General features: G+C 39.7%; 1 protein-coding gene across 13 annotated transcripts in view; it reads left to right on the forward strand.

Annotated features, from left to right (window-relative positions):
- CELF4 (CUGBP Elav-like family member 4) overlaps positions 1-20,860 on the forward strand; it is a 717,922-nt gene that overhangs the window by 676,993 nt on the left and 20,069 nt on the right. For 12 of the 13 annotated variants that reach the window (XR_004409737.2, XR_004409736.2, XM_033011138.2 and 9 more), the window contains exon 12: positions 14,637-14,803. Coding sequence is in view for 11 of the 13 variants with exons in the window: in XM_033011138.2 (XP_032867029.1) it covers positions 14,637-14,764 (128 nt within the window). In the remaining 2 variants the exon portion in view is untranslated. Of the gene's footprint in view, positions 1-14,636; positions 14,804-14,991; positions 16,930-20,860 lie in introns of those variants that run through there. The other variant, XM_033011139.2, reaches the window with a different exon arrangement.

The raw sequence follows: 20,860 nt of genomic DNA on the forward strand, positions 1-20,860 counted from the left end.
GATGCCATGAGCCTGAGCAGTCTGTTTGCTTGTTTTCTTAAAGTATTTTACACAATGGAGGGCATGTTATGTTTATGTTCACTTCAGATACAGGTACAGGCAGTAGCCTTTCTGCTGGTGAAACCCCAAGTCATACACTGAGCACCAAGAAAAGAGGAACATACAGTAAATCTTCGTCTTCACTAGCAAACTAAAGAGACCTCATATATGCTCAAACACTGTGCCATAAATATCCATAACTTTTTAATTGTTTTGTGCCATTGACTATTTGAGCCATGACAATTAACTCACAGCTGGACATTGTTTGGGCATGGCTCAACAGTGACAAGGGCCAGGGACTGTCCCTAGACTGTAGTATAGACAAGGCCACCCTCTTTTGAGGGATAAGAGAGTTTAGTCATGTAGATACAAGCCATGATGTACCATTTGCACTCAGAGCCTGACCTATTTTATTTACTAGTAAAAAAGTAAGCTAGGAGATCTTATTACAGGAATTTCATGATATATGATATACCCAGCATAACTGTGATGTCACAGCAGAAACAGAGATCAATTCCAGTTCTCCAAGGCAGCATTTCATTTTACAACTACAAAACCATCCCTTCCCTGCCTTGTTTACTGTCTACATTCCAAAACTTGCAATAATGAGTCTGATACATTGCCATTTTCCTCAGCCTGTTATGTTTTTCATTCTCTACAGTAATTAAAACAAGGATGCCATGAAAAAGAAAAATACAGAAATGTGTGGTTAGAAGCAATGTCTTAATGCATATACAAAACAATATAGAATTAAAATTTTATAGGTAACATAATTTCTTGCATTTCTAACTCGAGTGCTTCATTTTGTAACCTTCTCGTTTTAATGTATTGGTGCATATGATATCTTCCCTTTTCAAGTAAGCAAAAGCAAACCAAGATAACAAAAAATTCCCAGATAAGATTACCTTTTTCGAGTAGTGTATATTGACATGTCCACAGGTTGTCATCAGGGTAACAACTTTCCGATCTCCATAAAAATAAGTATACCTTTCTTAACCATTTCTGGTTTCATCGATCTCAAATCCCCAACCCAAGTCAACATCATATATATATATATATATCTACAATAGCAAATATGTCTGCCAGTTATTAAAAACAATGAAAACCACTGAAAAAGTGGTTTGAATTTGGGCAGCCTGATCCATTATTTGCTGGCCTTTGAGGTGAAAAAGCTTTTCCTTATACCCAGTCTGGACCTCTCTTGTTTCAATTTTTGTTCTTTGTCTCTCATTCTCCCATCATGAACTGCTGCAAAACAGATAATCATAGAATATCTCAAGTTGGAAGGGACCCATAAGGTTCATCTAGTCTGATTCCCTGCTTCTCATAGGACTACCTAAAACTAATTCATATGACTAAGAGCATCATGCAGATGCTTCTTGAACTCTGATAGGCTTGGTGCTGTGACCACTTCCCTGGGGAGGTTGTTCCATGAGCAGACCACCTTCTCAGTGAAGAACATTTTCCTTATGTCCAATCTAAACTTTCACTAACACAAAGAGACTATCTTTGTCTTTTTGCTCTCATGGGGCAAGTGCTCCAGCACTTCTGCATCCTGATGGCTCTATGATGAACTCATTCCACTTCGCCACTCTCTTTCCTATGCTGGGGGGAAAGGATGTCCAAAACAAGATGTTTGTGTGTGGTCTAATGTGTGATGAGTAGAGAAGTGTAGTCACTTCCCTAACTGTCTGAGTGCTCTTGTTCAGTGTGCTGTTGGTCTTCCTTGCAGGTCAGGGCATATGGCACAATGAGATCCTCAATGATATAACCCATGAAAAACCTAGACAGTGGGACAATGCCCCTTTCACCAGCTGAGCTTCAGTGCTCTTGATATTTAGACAGGCATGTTTATTGTTACAAAATGGAGGAGGTGCATCAAACATTTAAGAGCAGTTGCTGGTTTTGGCTACTTCATAGACAACAGGTTTCCTCCCTTTTTGACAACGTGACCAACAAATCTGTGTTCTGATCATTTAAAGGTGAAATTATATGGTTGTCCTAAATTTAGATCTCTTTAGAACCTTTCTTTAGAAGAACTTCCAGAAATTGTATTTACCCAAGTCATTGCGCATCTCTTGACATGGCTGAACAGGTTCCAGAAGGATTAATGTGTTACTGAGCTTTTAAAAATTCTTATGAAAGAATTTTTGCTACTTGATTTTAGGAGTCAATGCAAGAGACACTTTTTTTAGGGGTGACTCATATTTTTACCCCATCCCTTCAAATTAAGATCCTTGTCAAAATTATCAATAACCATATTGCCTTTCTCAGGTCTTCAGTTTTTCTAATCAAAGGAATTTTCATATATGTGTTTTCCATCAATATTTCTACTCCCCTTATTTCAGTAATTAAAGCACAAGTTTACTTTCCCATCTCCACCCAAGTGTGGATCAAGATTTCAGACAGGTCTTTGGGCAGGGCCCCCAGAAGCCAGAATTAGGTCAGACTTCTGTCAATCTATGATATGATTGAAGTCCCACAGACTGAATATAACTTTTCTGATGGTCTACATAAGGCTGTTCACAGAGATCTCCAGGGTTCAGGATACTCTTTTGAAGTCCATTAATGGTGAACGCTCTGCTGGAAAACCCATAGGAATTTGTCGGCATCTATGAAGGTGATTCATTCCCATTGATGTTGATGACAGAAGAAACCAGTTGATCATTTCCCTGTTCATTGTGGGTAGTCCAAAACACAGAGGTCTTATATTAACACTGAAGGGACCACAGATGTAACAGCTGGTTGGATCTGAACATTATGTTATCTTCCAGCTCAAAATGTACTTGTATAACTCTTCACTTCCTCCTCTTGGTACCCAGCATAGTTCATTACCAGTTCACAACCTCCTAGTCTAGAGAGTAAGAGATTTTATCTTTTCTTTTTCTTTCCCAATGACTCACTGCATATGGAAAGTTTCTTTCCTGTTGATTTCATTTTTAGTTTTGTTATCTGGTTTTCACACAGTGGCTTCCATAGAAAGTAAAGTATTGGTTTGAAAATCACAGCCAAAAACTATTCATCACTACTTCTGACTTCTGAACAGAAACTTCCAGACTGTCCCACAAGAGAAGATTCAAGTCTTTCTATATCTATTGACTTGCCGCAAGCTACCCATAATGAGGTATCAGGTGTACAACAACATAAAACGGAGAGAGGTTTAGTTGTCCACCTAAGTAACGATCAGCAGAAGCAAGGTGGGGAGATTCTGTATATTGCTATACCAAGAATGGATCTATTTCATAGACTCCCTGGGACATGAGAAAACTAATAAAAAATAGTCACTACTCACTGGTAGAATTCACAGTGCACATTTCCAATTGTCTTCCCTGAGTTTGTATTTTCTTTTTTTTTTCTTTTTTTTTTTTTTCTCAATTAACCCAGGAAGGAATATGTTTCCCAACTATGAAATATTATCAAAAAGAAGATCATCTTTTATGATTCTTGTCTCTTAGAGATCAAGAAGGATGGTAGGTGATATCAGTAGCTGCAGTACTCATACATGGCTTCTTTAATAAGAATCCACAAATCGAGTGGGATCCAAGAGAGAACCTGGGAACAAAGAAATTAAGATTAAGATAAGAAATTGATTGTGACATGGGTGGTGGGAACTTCAGTAGTTATTTTCGTCTTATATTGTACAACTCCAACAAAATACATGTAAAAAGGTCTTTCATATTGATTCAGAATTCAGTGCAACCTTAACTGAGCAGCTACTTAGATCCCACTCATAACTTGTGTAAAACCCACACTAAGCCCATTCTTTGCTTCTAATTTTACACAGTCAGAAGAACATGTCTCCTCAGAAGTTCAATTACTTTTCCCAACCATGTAGTTTCCCCCTAAACCTTTCCCCCTTGACACACCATGGCATCAAACATTTACAAGGAGGGCTCAGAAAGTAAGTCAAGAAACGTTCCATTTCTGAAAGCAGTTAGGAAATTTTCTCTGTTCTCATCATCATTCAAAAATAGATCAAATACCACTCACTTATCTATGGGTTATTCCTCACTGGCTAGTTTGTTCCTTGTGAGGAAGATCATCATCATCATCATCTGGATTGGAACATTATGCGTTTTTTAACACTGCAATGGTTTTTGTCCACAGCAGATGTGTATGTATACTGGTCCAATATTTCATTAATGAGGTCTCCAAAGAATGGCTGAAGCCTAAATCTTTCATTGTTACATGCATTCATTGGATGACTACAAAACCTACTTAGCAGAATGAGTAGAAACACAGTCCACAGCATCAGACAAATAGTTGCTCAACTTTTATTAAACAAGCTGTATTTACAGGAAAAAGATAAGTTTTTAGTGTTACCTCCGTTCTTAGGATGAGAAATCTATTCTGGTCTTCCATATCAGATTTTTACTTCTTTTTCTAGAAAAAATTAATCCTGTTAGGTCCCCTTGTTCCAGATATATGTATAAGTCAAAACCCTAGATCTGACCACACAGTAATTTAAATTGTTCAAATTCTAGTTTAATCTTGAATCTTAACCTTGTGCTTTCAATGTGAGTCGTGACAGTAACTTTTGTTTGAAAAAAGCCCAAACAGATCGTGAAATAGAAGATTCACAGGAAGAAAAGTCCTTCTTGGTTTGAACCACTACATTCAGGGTCAGCATCCACACCTCTCAAACTTCTTCAAAGAAGATACTGCTTCTTTGAGGCACTACCTCAGAAACATCCAACTGACAATGCACAATAACAGGGACCACTTTTCTGCATGTTCCAGCTCACACTGCCTCAATGTATAGAAGTAGTTTCACACATAGGAAGACAGGAAGGTGACACAAGGAAGATGCTTGTGTATTTCAAGCTACCTTCTGCACTGGGCGTTCTGACCTTTAGAGAAAGTTAATCATGCCATCTACTTTCACTCTTCATTTAATCTCTCTATCCCATCTGTTCAGTTTTTCTCAGCTGGAAGCAAGATGAAGAACGAGTACCAGTCAGCTGTCTCAGTGGTCCGCAGCCCACACTTTGGGGCCATTTATTATAAGGCATTAACATCGATTGTCACCTCTATCATGATTGTTACTGCAGTCCATGCCAGATTTGTACTGAAGAACTGATTTTCTAAATATCTGAAATGTGAAATGAACAATAGAGAGACAGACAGACAGATATGCACTATCAGAAAAGACTGTTCTGATCCTTTGGACTGAACTCTGAAATAACATGTGCCAGGTACCTCAGCTCATGTGACAGGTTCAAACCTTCTGCTTGAGTCATAACATCCCTTTTAGAAAATCTCTTAATCAAGATTTCATGTGATAGGTGCTCCACCCCTATTGCTAAACAAGATGTTCAAAAATAGTTAATTACCTTCATATTTAAAAAATGCAGACTCAGTGTCTTATTTCCATTTTAAATTTGTCAAACGTCTGCTTCCATCCAGATGAAATCATCTAGGTCTTTTTTTTTTTTTTTTATCTATATTAAAAAATACATGTTCTATTAGAAATTATTTATAGACTATGGTCAGAAGACTGTTTAACCTTCACTTCTATAAACTGTGGCAACTCTCATTACTTTTTCAAACCTAGAGTTAGTATTGTAGTTCTGAATAATTCTTAAAAATTATTTTTTGTAGAGAAAACTTAATGCAGAATTTCAGTAAGGATCACCTTACTATTTCTAGATGATATTCCCCAGAGACTGGTTTGATTCCAAGCCTGTACTGATTCTTGGAACTTTTAGTATTGTGACATAATCCTGAGAGGTCATATATTTGGCTGTTATCATGACACCCATGTTCTTCTAAGAAGCACTGTGTGCTAGTGAATATTTCCCCCTTTTATGAATGACCCACTTGCTTTTTCCTGTGGATACTTAATTTTGCAGTTGGTTGGATTAAAATAAACACTCTTTAGTTGAGTCCAGCCTATGCAGTGACCCAGGTCAATATGACAGGTTTCTGTCATTATTTACCACTTCACTATTTTTGTATGATTGGTAAATTTTACCAGTAATTACCAGGTAATGTTAGAGAAGCTGAATAGCACAGAGCTTTCAGCATGCTCCTGGGGGAGCCTACTAGAAACTCTTAAATATTGTAAGTCACAATTTACAATTCTTTTGGTGGTCTATTATCCAATTTTTAAGAAGTTTTATATGGGCTGCTTTAATTTTCTATGAAGACGGGTTCACTCAAATACTAGGGGAAGTTTAAGTATACTCTATGAAAACTTATTTTAATAACCAAACTTGAAATTTCATGTAATAAGTTTCATTTGATATATGTTATTTTCCATGACACCATGATGATTGCTATTAATTGTACACCTTTTAATTCTTTGTTGTATCACCTCATATCAAAATTTTTGGAATTTTACTTTTTATGAAAGATTAATTAAGTTTACCAGATAATCTAGTTTACATCCTTAAAATTTAATAATAGATCTTTTTTTTCCTGTAACACTTTGAAGGATTTTTAATATTCCATAAATTTCTAAAATTAATATTAATGGTTCATCAAATTTCTGAACCAATTCTTTGAATATTCTAAGGTTCCAATTATCTCACCTCACAGATGTGAAATATTTAATAGTAGTTGTTTAGCACAGTCACCAGTTACTGACTGTTCATACATTAAAAAAATGGGTGGATGGATGGATGGATGGATGGATGGATGGATGGATGGATGGATGGATGGATGGATGGATGGATGGATGGATGGATGGAAGGATGGATGGGATGGATAACTGGATAGACGAATTTCACTTGAACATAATTAAACATCAGTGGAAGGTTAAATATTCTAAAAAGTCATCCAACCCTATTAGACACTGGAAAACAGCTGAAGTGCTATGCCCTTGATCTGCAGACAAACTCCTTTATTGAGTATTCCAGTACCCATAAATCATGTTACAATTCAATACCTTCCAATGCGCACACACATTACAGAGCTACTTACATACAGACTGTATCCTGAAATTCTTTACAGCACTGAAAAATTACAAGACAGCAGCTAGTACATTGTCTAAGGAATGTAGCAAGGTAAAGACCTTGCAAGGCAATTAAAGGAAAACTCCATTCTTTGATAAGACTAATAAACATGGAGAAAGAGAAACTGAGCAGTCTTAAGAATTAAATGGACTGAAGCAACAGGGAATTGTTGAGTGTTAGGTGGTCAGGTCCCAATGGGGCGAGAATGTCAGGAGCTCCTCCCCAGCACCCTTCCCACAGGGAAGACTCCTGTGATTTGAACGCCTTATCACTGCCTTCCCAGAAGAAATAGCTCCCTAACATTCATAGATCTCAATCTTCACTGGTTAGTAACTAAGCAAGGCAGCCATGTGCTAAGGGGATAGTTATATTAATAACCAATTATATTAATAACTAATTCCTTAATTGCTAACTCAAATGCTTAGGGGAAGGAAAGGAACAGGGTCTTCAATCTAACTAATTGCCAGTGTTTGCTCCGGCTTCCTACACCTCAGTAGTGTAACGAAGGCCCCCTCTTATGTCCTGGGTAGCAGCACTTTGGCTGCAAGGAAAGCAAGGGGCATGGACTTCTCTTGTGTTAGTACCCAGCCCACCTGCACAGAGTTTCTTCTTTTTTGCTGCATGGTAATTTGCCTTCTACAGGCTGAGAGGCAGATAAGCACTAATGTTTATTTGTGTCTGTTGCAATCTCTTGCAAAGTACATCTCTGAGATGGTAGTTTTGTGCAGGAAGTATCTGGAACATAGATCATATAACTCTTCTTAGTTTCAAGACAAGTTAAATATTTCTTTCTTTGAGGTTGCTCTTTTCCTTTCCACTGCCTGAGACCAGCCTAGTTACATGAATAGAGCTGCCGTAGGTCCATCTGCCCCCAGCTCAGGAGTCTGGATCAAAAGCTTGCATTTGGACCCATCATTCACTGTGGCCTTGACTTCTGATTTAGGGGATACTCAGTGTAGTTACCAAGCATTGGGCTCCGTCCAGAGGAAAGCTTCTGCTGAAGAGAGACAACATGTTATTCCAACCTGGTAGCAGATCATCAAAAGGCTGTTTTGCACATTAACCGCTAATTCTCCTTGCAGCATGTGAAGAGAAACAGAAAACTCAAAAAGACCAATTAGGGATCTATTGGAACCTAACAATGTGCTCATTCAGGACTGCACTTAGTGCACAAACTAATTCATGGCCATGCAGAGACACTACTCACTGTGAATGAGAAGTTTACAGTTGCAAAATAGTCTAATAGTCTTCAAATGCACTCTGAAATAGATTGATAATTCTCTTCCTTGTCATCTCAGCTGATTAAAACAGAAAAACAGCCCTTGAGTAATATCAGTTATAAAAAGCCATTGTTGATCATGATGGCATCATGAGAAGGGCATGAAGCTCCCTCAGCATGCCCCACTACCAATACTTCCTGTGAAAGAAATGGGGAGAAACCAAAGCACCCTCCAAGATGCTATCACAGTTTCTGCCCACTAATAATTTACATGATCATCCAGGAAAATAGCAGCCCAGGAGAAGTCATGGACTCCAGAGTCAGAACCTTCCTGGAAGATGATGTGGAGAGTCAGGAAAATTAGATGCCCTGAGCTGCAGTGCTAGCAGACTTATTCATTCTTTGCTGCATTGATAAATCATTTATTAGAATAGCCTTTTTACATAATCCCTGAGAAAATAATAAAAAAAAAAAAAAAAAAAAGAAGGAAATAACAACAAACCCCTTGTCCTTCAACCAACCATCTTCAGACCAGAACATATATTTCTCTGATTATTATTTAACTGATGCAGAGAAACAGCTTCCAGCTTTTTAACCTTTCTCTTTCCCTTTTGTCCTTCAAGAGTGTAAGTGACAATGCAGGTATGATGTTTAAAACAGATAAATTCTTGAGCAACTATAGTACTATCATCATGCTTTGAGCCCTACAGTCATGGGCTCAGACACTAAAGCCATTCAGAAAGCAAGTATTTAAGCTTTTTCCCAGTACATACATTCTGTTCCTAGTCATACATATTTAAATCTGGCATAGCACCATTAACACTGCCAACATTGACATGAAGAAGCAAAGACGGTTAGCTGCCAATAGTGCATGTGACAGTAACAACAAAAAAGTCATATAATCTACCAGTAGGTATTTGACCTGAAAAAAGAAGGGAATATGATATTGTAAACAGCTTGTCTGCCTGTCTATCTGCCTATCCCTTAACACTGTGACATCTCAACTCTCAGGGTAAGCCATAGCTTCTCTTCTTTTTGGAGTCCATCCAAATACCTTCAACAATATCAAATACAACTCCACATAAATAACAGGAAGGGGGAGCGCCGAATGAACCAACAACTTCTGAATGTATCAAGCCCCCTGAAACTACATGAAATGAAGCTAGAGGAGTTAGTTGCTCTGTCCCTAGGATGTGCCCACAAGGAAAATGCACACTTACTGGCATTTTCCCTCCTCCTTCTCTCTCCCAAGCCCTCCCACCCCAGCGTCTCTGCCTTCAGCAGCTAGCCAGAAGATATTTTTATGTTACAGCGGTGGATATCAGGACAACTAAGGAGAGAAAAATAAACCATCCAAATCTGGTACAAATCTGTAGGTAACTAATACCAGTAACATCAGAGTACAACTGCCAGATTCATTATCTGGTCTAAATGAAATATAGTGAGCAAATGCAATTATGATCTCTCTTATTAGTCTCATTTTTTAAAATGTTGTATTATTTACAGCTTTTCACAGAATGAGGAAATAGCCTTAGTATTCCATCTCAAAAGCAAAATTATGATAAAAACTAGTGTAGCTTTGTGAGCTTATCTAAAATCAAGATTCTTGCAGACATACAACTGTATTAGCATCCCAACACCAGGGCTTATCACCCAACTAAAGACCTAGCCTTGGCAAAAGTAGACCTGGTTACCTAGGATATAGAGAAGGCTGAGGTACTCAGTGACTTTTTTGCCTCAGTCTTCACCAACAAGTGCTCCAGCCACATCACTTAAGTTGTAGAAGGCAAAATCAGGGACTTGGAAAATGAAGACCTGCCCACTGTATCAGAAGATCAGGTTTGAGACAATCTAAGGAATCTGAAGGTGCACAAGTCCATGGGACCTGATGAGATGCATCTGCAGATCCTGAGGGAACTGGCAGATGAAGTGGGTAAGCCACTATCCATCATATTAGAGAAGTTGTGGCAGACCTGAGAAGTTCCCTCTGACTGGAAAAGGGGAAACATAAATCCCATTTTTAAAAGGGAAAACAGGAAAACCCAGGGAACTGCAGGCCAGTCAGTCCCAACCCTGTACCTGGCAAGATGATGGAGCAGATTCTCCTGGAAACTATGCTGAGGCACATGGAAAATAAGAAGGTGATTCATGACTGACAACTTGGCTTCGCTAAGGGAAAATAATACCTGACAAATTTTGTGGCCTTCTATGACGGGGTTACAATGTTAATAGTTAAGGGAAGAGCAACTGACATCATCTACCTGGACTGTGAAAAGCATGACATTGGAGAGGTATGGATTTGACAGATGTACCACTCAATGGATAAGGAATTGGCCGGATGGTCATAGTCAAAGAGTTGAGGTCAATGGCTTGATGTCTAATTGAAGAGCAGTGATGAGTGGTGTTCCTCAGGAACTCACTATTGAGACCAGAGTTGTTTAACATCTTTGTTGGTGATACAGACAATGGTATTGAGTACACTCAGCAAGTTCACCCATGACACCAAGCTGTGTGGTGCGGTTGACATGCTGGAGGGAAGGAATGCCATCCAGAGGGACCTGGACAGGTCTGTGCAAACTTCATGAAGCTTAACAAGGCCAAGTGCAAGGTTCTGCACATGGGTCAAGACAATGCCAAACACAGATACGGGCTGGGAGATAAGTGGATTGAGAGCAGCCCTGCAGAGAAGGACTTGGGGATGTTAGTGGATGGAAAACTATGAGCCAGTAATGTGCACTTGCAGCCCAGAAAACCAACCAGATCTTGGTCTGCATTAAGAGAAGCGTGGCCAGCAGGTCGAGGGAGGGGATTCTTTCCCTCTACTCCACTCTTGTGAGACCCGATCTGGAGTACTATGTCCAGGTCTGGGGGCTCCAACATAAAGAGGACACACACCTGCTCAAGCAGGTCCAGAGGAGGCCACAAAGATGACCAGGTGGCTGGAGCACCTCCCCTATGAGAACAGGCTGAGAGAGTTGAGGTTGTTCAGCCTGGAAAAGAGAAGGCTCCAAGGAGACCTTATAGTGGCCTTCCAGTACTTAAAAGGGGCTACAGGAAAAATGGGGAGGGACACTTTATCAGGGAGTTTAATGATAGGATGAGGGGTAAAGGTTTTAAACTGAAAGAGGGTAGATTTAGCTTAAACATAAGGAAGAAATTCTTTACTGAGAGGGTGATGAGGCACTGGCACAGGGTGTCCAGAGAAGCTGTGGCTGCCCCCTCCCTGGAAGTGTTTAAGGCCAAGTTGGATGGGTCTTTGAGCAACCTGGTCTAGTGGAAGGTGTCCCTAGCAGGAGGGTTGGAACTAGATGAACTTTAAGGTCCCTTCCAACTCAAACCATTCTATGATTCTATGAAATAGTAGACTTCCATAACACTTGACAGCATTTCTGGTAGGGTTTGTATGCATTAGGAGTATGATTCAACAATTAACATCACACTGATGAGTGAATTCCAGTCACGAGACAGTTAACAACATCTTACCTTGAGATGTCAGTCCCAAGTATGGATCAAGGTAAATTCCACAATAGAGGTACCCTGTTTTAAGGTGCCTGCCTTCATTGCAGTCAGCAATGGTTCTTGCTGCATGGTGAGTGGGACTTGATTCATTTGAGCACAGATAGGAGTATCTTGAAAATAGAAAGAAATTGTGTCCTACACTCCACTGACTATATTGACTAGACCTCCACTAATTATTTTAGGTTCCCAAGGTGATTTGCTCACAGATAGGTGCATGTGTAGACACACTCTAGATATGCATGTTTATTCAGTCAGAGGTACCTTGCAACAGGACCAGTGACAAGAGTAGCAAGCAAAGTTCCCAGCAAGCTAGGTTCTCTAAAGACATAGTATAACTAATTATCCAGCTGCAGCCAACTCAGCTTTGATATTTGGTAGCTTTGTCTATATAAGTAAAGTAAATATACCTGGCACTTTCCCCTAGCACTGGAGCCAGCTGGCACAGAATGGCCCACACCCAAACTATTAAATTCTCTTATTTTCCAGAATATTATGGCCACATCCAAGCTAACTACTGAAAAGAGCCTCTGCTCTGTGCTACTATTTAGAATTTGTTCAGGAATTGTTTGGAGTTAGGCACAAGCCAAAACTATGTCAAGGATCTTTCTAAAAATTCAGTGGTACAGATCATTGGGTTCCAGTTTCTCTGAACTTCCCTGGCACAGTTTTAGTTTACTGTTATAGATGTAACTGATGGTTCTTGGATGGAGTATTAGCAATCCAGAGGTGACTTTTAAAGAGAACTGGCTTTCACTACATATTATATTCAAAGATGTGAGGTAGCTAGACAACAAAGTTCAAGCTGTAGCTCAAGTAGAACATTTCCAAGGGAGCTTCCAGCAACTTTTAAAGACTGAAGCAACTCAGCTGACATCAGGAGTTTAGCTTGTTCTTTTGCTGAGATCAAATCATAAGACCTTGTTGACTGATAGGTTATTCAGCTAGTCAAATGTAAACTGGGAACATTACCAGGTGCTTACTGGCTAAAAACAGATTGCAAAAGTAGATCCATTGACATTGAATAATACCCCATTACTCACTGTAATTCCCCAGATTTCTGTCTAGAGATTGATGACTGCTGTGAGGTTTGATCAACATTTTTGCTTGTATCTTCAGGGGTGCAGTCTTTATACCTCCTCATCCAGGTGGATGGCAGCAAAACTGCATGGAGAGCCAGTTACTTGGAGCTTTGAACTCAAGAGGGGAGGACAAAGAGAGATGCCTGTTTATTCAATGGGACTCCCTCTTAAAAACACATATGTCATACTCAATAAACCTGTTGTCTCACCTTGAAGCTAAGACCATGAGCTTTATGACCTGTCATAAACTTACGTTATTATCCAAAGGCAGGGAGTTCAACTTCAATGCAAGGGTGAGAATGTGTGCTTGCATGCATGTGTGTGCGTGTTCTTTTCAACTGCAAGCCACTCTGTGTCATCTGTGAGACTTGTTTTCAAGGAGAAACTAGACTAGGGAAGAGGTGTTGCTGAATGCATTCACAGTACAGCCTAAGGCTGTAAGCCCTGACTGGTACTGTTGTCAGGGACAGGTGTATACCTGGCAGAAAATGCTCAGCATCAGTTTTTTGAGGGGCTCTCACACTGTCTCTTCATTTCAGACTGTCTATTGAGAGACACTGGGTTCCTAGGGTTGATTCATGCTGCCAGAGCTTTGCAAGGGTGGGAAAACAGATGGCTTTGTCTGGAGTGCAGGCTGGTCCAGGATAGTCTTACCCAGGGTTTGTGCTCAGAAATATTGTTGTCACACAGGGACATTTCTGGCAAAGGTAGCAGAGGTATCTCTGTGATGTGAGTCTGTGTTTTCCCCCGCCTCACTAATACCTCACACCTACAGTCTCTCCAGCTATAGTCATATGCAGTCTGGGCAAATGAGGCCTTTTCCTGGAGCTAACATTATTGCAAAAAAAAAAAAAAAAAAAAAAAAAAAAAAAAAAAAAAAAAAAAAAAGTGAAGGAAAAAAAAATAAACCCACACCAAAAACCCTCCCCAAATCTGAATGTGTTAGATGCATCCTGTATGATTCTGACCTATCCTGGCTCTTCTGATCCCTAGAGAACAAGTCTTTAATTGAGACAAAGAATGACATTTTAGATGGCCTGTAGATACAATATTCAGTCACTATGGGTGTTTCTATTGCTAGATGTGGTCCATGGCTCATTGGATGATTTGCTGACAAGGTACAAAACTACTTATGGAAACCATGTTAGGAAGGCACAAGTGTTCATCTTTCTCAGTTGCAGAGTCAACATAAAGTCTGCAAAAACTGCCAGTTAATAAAGCCCCTTATATTGCTTAAGTGGTCAATAATCAAACTATTCATGCCAGTGAATAGCCTAATGGAGAACTTATTAAATTCACATTTTATTTATATTGTCATAAGAAGGAAGTAGCAGTAGGTATATCAGGTTCCCTTAATTGTGAATATTGGAAGGAAAAGTAAAGGCTATGCTGGTGTGTGAAGGAAGGCCTAGAGATTTACCCCAGTCATGATGGAAGGAAAGAGAGCAAGACAGTGCCTTGAGACCATGCATCACCTCTGCTGACACCCACCTCAACAGTGACCCAAATCTTGTATGTGCTGGTACTGTGGCACCAATATTTGGAACCCCATGCTTCACATAATCTTGTATCCAAACTGGCACTCAGACCAGGCACTGTGTCCTGGGACATTGACCTGTAACAACTCCTCCTACCCTTCATTCCCCATTGGCAACCATCCTATCCACACTCTCCTGCCCACCTGCCTACACCCCTACCTGCTCACTCCCTCCCTCCCACTGCCCTCATCCCTTTCCCCATGTCCATTCTCAGTGGTCGTTGCATGTACATACCTTGGCTCCCTTCAGCTTGTTAAGCCAACTGCCTTGCCTCATGTTTTGACAGGTTTTGTGAGTTTTGACAATCCTGCCAGTGCCCAAGCTGCTATCCAGGCTATGAATGGCTTCCAGATTGGCATGAAGAGGCTGAAGGTGCAGCTGAAGAGGCCAAAGGATGCTAATCGTCCCTACTGAAGAGTTGTGGGAACCACTGGATACAAAGCACTAGCACAGGTAACTGCATGGGGAAGGGGTTGTCAGCTGTGGTTGTAGTCTCTCTTTGTGTTGTAGACCCTCAAAAAGATTCAGCTCTGCGACTCTCTAGCTTCTGCCTTTTTCATTTAGGCTTCTGGCTAGAGCCCCACTGCACAAATATGCACCCACACATAAACCAAGAACTGTTTGTGTGTGTGTCTCTTTAGAAAAAGAGGTGGAAGGATGCTTAACGAGGGATGAACCAAGTTCCCCACCACAGGGGCATCCTGCATCTCTAGAAAGTCTTCCTGGTCACTAGAGGAGAGCCAGCAGCTGTCCTGATTACCCTTGTTCAGCCAAAGACAGCATTTCTGGTGGCTGAAGAAAATCTGCAATTAAGAGATGGGACGGGGCTGCAGTTTAATCCCAGGTGATTGGACTGGGACAGTGTCTGTCTCAATAACTCTGTCTTGCAAATGTTTCAAAACATTCTTCATTCTTCATGCGGTATAGTCTGTATCCAATTTCATCCCAGCATAATAACTTTATGTAAATATGTCTCCCTGATAACTAAATAACCATTAATTTCTTTCTTCCCAATCCCAAGAAATTAATAGAAGGATCCATGCTCACTTCTTGCTCTGTTACTGTTAACTTCTGTGTGTAGATAAAACCCAACCAACATCAAGGAAGCTCTTCTTGAGTGAGGACCTAAACAAATCTTAACAAAGGTCTCATTGTTAGACTCATATACTTCATGTTGTCTGGGAAGGAGACAGCTTAATGCTCCAAGGGAACTTCTGATATGTGTAACAGTGTGGAAAATGTTATAAAATGCAGCTTGTTTCACTGGAATCCCAGCCTATCACCAGTAACAAAAATGGAGATGTTTCCAAAAATGGAAATATTTTCCATCACTGGCTGGATTTTCCATTAGATAGTTCTTTGACAAATGGAAATATAAAACTGTATGTGTTTGCTACAGAGACAGGAAGTCTCCCTGGTTTTTAAACCGTTTCACAACAGAGATTTCCCAAGAAACCCATCACCCAGGGTGGCCCTAAGCTGCAACAGGCAGTTTGCACTCCCAACTTAGTGACAGAGAGATGGGTTAGATGACCTTTCTAGGCCATTTTAACCATAATGTCCAAGATTCAGTGATTTTGATTCAGGCCTTTTTTGACCCACCTAAGCAAGGTGCAGGCAAGAAATTCCTATTTTCAACTTTCTCAAAGAACTATGAAGTGTTCTAATTTGTCACTGATATCGCTAATATCTTTGAAAAATTTATTGTTCTGGTCTTCAGAGCAGTATCTTTTCCACTGAGAATTATAGAATGGGATTAAAATGACTTTGAAAGAGGTGCTGCACTGAAGACAGGATGAAGTGAATTTAGAAACCTTCCAATAGGCATATTAGCTGCATGTGCTAGATACAGCTTCCATAGTTTAGACTCTCTTTTGTGTATGACTATAGGAAGGTAGCTGTTAATGCATTTTCCCTCTTCAGATACCTCTTTTCTTTTCCTTGCTTATGACAAGGCCCCTTGGAAGGTTGAAACCAAAATATGTTTCCATATCCAAATGCTTTTTGCTTCATCACACTGGCTTTTTTACTGCAAGTTTTGCTGGGGGAGAGTGGGAAGTGCATGCATGCAATTGTGTTAAAGCAAGGATGGCCTTTGTTGGTGAGATTCTCAATAGCACCTGTAAAGGGATTGAGGAACGCATGTCTCCCTAGTCTGGCACCAAGCAGTAGCTCAATAGCTTTATATCATAGCATAGCTGTGATCCCTCAGGATACCCTTGTTTCTTATAGTCATGTAAGTAAAAGCAGGGCTGTAAACACCTGTGATTTTAAGATTCACTGGTCTTTTCATTATCGTGGATCATTATTAAGTGCTCTGACTCTACCTTTTCATGATCAGGCTGATGTTGAGGTCTCAGCTCATTTTCTATAAGAAGATTACTCATTAGTAGGACTCAGATTTGTTGTTTGGGGTTTTTTTCCCCAATAAATTATATACAAAGGAATCAGCTGGTAAAATGACAAAAAAAAAAAAAATCCGTATCTGTGTCTTAGAGCATTTTTTATTTCTTTCCTTTGCTTCTGCAAAGCAGGAGAACAGTGTTGAATTGCCATCTTTAAATAGGAAGTCCTTTAGAGTTCCTGGGGTTTATTCTGATTTTAATGCTTTGCTGTCTGGCAAAATCAGTTCAGTTGTTACCGCCAGATTGCTTCCATCCTCTTCTTAAAGGAACCTTTATTAGAAGTAAGGACAGTCCCTATCAAAGTGGAGTAAATGTCTTTTAGAAGTCCTTATTCTCTAGTAGACTCCCACCTTGGTGAGACCATTGCAGGATGAATGTGTCTTTTAGCAGTCTGACAGGAAAAAAAATTGTCTGTGCTTTTTTGCACCTAACAAAAGGAATTGGCCATGTGTATGTGGCCCCGGGAGGACACTGAAGGAGCATATCCCAGGGAAGGATCTGATTTAGCACAGGGAATACCATGCCAGGTTAGACTGGAGAGGACACTTGGTGACAGCAAGGGTATCCAGAAGCTTGGAACGGTTTAGATCCAGTTCTTCAACTCATCTGATTTCTAGTGCTCAGAAACATCCATGCCATCCCCCTAGAAGAAGACAAAGGATTTTCAGTCATGATGGCCACAAGTCAAGTTCCTGCCAGGCCTGTGCAATAGCAATCAGCACACCACAAGCCCTTGGTAACATGGCTTACTTAGAGATAGGTCAGTTGTTCTTGGCTCAGCACAGTGTTATTGTACTCCCATGTCTGGTTTGATGTGCAACTTTCAGTCAGCCTCCAAAATACCACTGACCTGCCCACTCAGTAGACAGTGACATTACTGCAACAAGAATTTTCCTAAAAACACTAGAACAGAAGCCACCTAGGCCTATGGGTACGGCACGGATAGCTATTGCAAAGCTTGAGAGCAGGCAGCTCCCTTAACTGGCAGAAACACAGTAACTCCTGTATGTCTAGTTTTACTTTAGTCACAGCTCTTCAGGGTCCTTAATTCCAATTTGAAGCATGTGCATAACCATATTCGCATCAGGGCAATTACTCGTGTGCTTCAAGAGGATGCTCAAAAAACTTTTTAATTGGGATTTTTCTAAGGAAGAGCTTTGTTTTATTGAACTCCTTTCCAAAAATAAGTAGCTGCCAACAAAAACCACAAACAGTATGCAGTTTGATGTAATCCACTAGAGCATTTTTTCCTAACCAAGAAAAAAAGTTTTTCACTCAATTTTAATTCTGGATACACTTTTTTTTTAACTTATAAATCTCCCTTTTGAAACACAAGCAGTCTAGGCCACAGTGATTTGAAGTACTTTGTTTTCCTTGCAAGTACTCTAAAGTTGTTGTCAAACACTGAAATGGTCTCTGTGATGTGGCAGATAAACCCACAAGCTGTGGCAAGCAAAGCCCTGAAGAATTCAGATGGCAAAATGTTTCCAAGAAGGCTGCCTATGTTCTCTTTTTTCTCTATAATTAAAAAAGTGCTTGTAGAAAAAAAAAAAAAAAAAAAAAAAAAAAAAAAAAGGAGAAGGGAGAAAGCAGAAGTAAGAAAGTAAGAGAGGAGGATCAGTTGAGGCAACTCTGCCAAAATCAATACATTCTACTACAAATCCCCTCTTAGGAGTAGGAAGTAAGGATCTGGAGGCACTTAATATGTCTTTCAGATAGTAAATGCACAAAATAATGAAGAAAAAGACACCCAAAATCCATAGCTCCCTTGGGTGGCCATTCCTATGAGCCCTTAATTACCCAGAGATATGGCAAAGTACCAGGTGCATCCTGCACTGCCTGTGGGTGTGTGTGAGCCCTCTGCATTGCCAGCACCATGGACGACTGCTGGGACAGGCAAACATACCACTTCCTCTGACTCTCCCTGTGGAGCAGAATTGACCAGTGAGATTTCAGCCCTCCACATTAGGTCCTGAAGGTCATTCCCCAGTGCCCCATCCATGCTATGACAGTAGTAGCCATGATAGGACAATAGTGCCTAGAAAACACCATAATTCACAGCTCTTCCAGAACTAAGGACTTAACAGAGCAGCACAGAAGCATCCAGATGATACATGAATAAAAGACACTGGACAGAACAACAGTGAAAATCCTGTCCATTCCCCTTCTGTGGCTTCATATCAGTGATTGATTATTAGCAAAGTGTTATTTACCACCTCAGATAGATACTTTGCTGCTGAACTTTTATTTAATGCTAAAGATGGAGAGATGTTTGGGTGGGACTAACGTGGAGCACTGACTGGCATGAAACTGAGTGACACAAAGTGAGTGTGAATGAGACAAACTGAGTGAGGTGAAAGTGAAGCAGAAAAATGGAAAAAAATAGTCAACAATAAGAGTATTTTCCAGCTGTGCTCCTAAGAGTAGTGGCAAATCATTAAAAGAATGCATTGTCCAGGCAACCTGCTTATCCAAAATGCCAGGGGAAATAACATAGGCCAAAGCTCAGATACAAAAAAAAAGTGCTCAGGACCTCCTTCACAGCTTCTTGAACATGTGCTGATGTGTGGTTTTTTGTAGAAGGCGTGAGATGTTTGTTTTTGCAGCTGGCTGGTATAGGTAATATTTTTTTTCCCAGAGGAAGTTTTTTCTTTTTTTTCCATTGGAATGAATAGGTCACCAAATTGGAAGATTGTGAATTTTCCTTTTTCTGTGCTCTGATAAGAGAAAAAAAAATGAAACACCTTATTTTAAAGTAAGCCCGCATTATCAGCCAAAAATAGAACAAGCAAACAAAATTCGGAATGCCCATACACAAAAATACATGGATGGAAAATTTCTGTCGCTTATCACTTCTGGTTGCTTCAATGCAAAGTCTAATACACCTGTATTTTTCACTGAATTTTTGGTTGTTTGTGCATCTCAGGCAGGTTTGTATTGCATCCAGTGAGAGACTACTCTGAAGTTGCATTGATCTCACTGTTGTCTATTAGGCGGTTCATATTGAGGTTCAGACTAAATATCCTTTATCAGGATCTGATCCTATTTCTTGTAGTTATACCTCCTACAATCATGCTAACCAATTTCTCTTCCTCCTGCACAGATTATTGTCATTTCCCTCCTTTAATCATCACTTAGATCATTTAGGACTTGCTTGCATTATGGAAATTTGCACTAGTATAATTACATGAAAACAGTACTCCAGCTCAAGATTTAATATGAGTGAACAAAGTGAGAACAAAATCCTCACAGCTTCATTTGGGAAAGAGTGATTAGGTACTGGAAAAACATCAGCTCCACCAATATTTATTTTTTTCCTTTGGATTACTTTTACTTTTAATTTCTCCTGACAACTGTGAGTAAATTAAACGTCCCTCACTGTGTTTGTTACCCCAACTTTGCACTGTTGTGCTCATACATGAGAGAATGGAAGTGAATGTTAGCGGGAGAAACTAAAACAGAACTACTGAAGGTGTTTGCAAAACTGAGAAGGAAATTACTTTATTTTCTGTCAGATCATTTTTAACCTGTCTGCCCATTTAAATTACTAATAACTTTATTATGTTAAAATTCTCATGTCTGTTCTATAAACCACAGTTTCGATACCAGAGCATACAAATCCCATTTACTAATTATTGTAGTTATTCTAAGATTGGCACACAATATAATGCAGTGATGGAAAATGACAATAATTAATTACTGCATTTACTTCAAAATTACAATCAGTAATTACTGCTCTGAGACTGAATTCCATTCAGCAATATTTAGAACTTGTTCTTCCTCAAAGCAGGGCAGCTTTTCAGGATTACTGTTGTGTTTGCATCTAAATGAGTCCATGTAGGTCGCTAACAGATCCACACTATTTGTCATGGGAGTGATAGAGCAGCACAACACAATACCATAAGACTTTCCTTCAGTTCAGAGCATGAATTCCTCATTGAAACCCATGTCCCCATTTTAAAAAAAAAAAAAAATGTTAGATAATGTAATTATTTCAAATTAAATACTAGATGTGAAAGTAGGCTTCCATTTCTCATCCCACTGTGATGCAGTTGGTCCTGATGCTCTAAAATAAACTTTTGGAGGCTTGTAAGAACTTTTTCCA

The sequence above is a fragment of the Tyto alba genome, unplaced genomic scaffold (genome assembly GCF_018691265.1).
Source record: "Tyto alba isolate M040663 unplaced genomic scaffold, T.alba_DEE_v4.0 Super-Scaffold_42, whole genome shotgun sequence".
In the NCBI taxonomy this organism is placed as follows: Eukaryota; Metazoa; Chordata; class Aves; order Strigiformes; family Tytonidae; genus Tyto; species Tyto alba.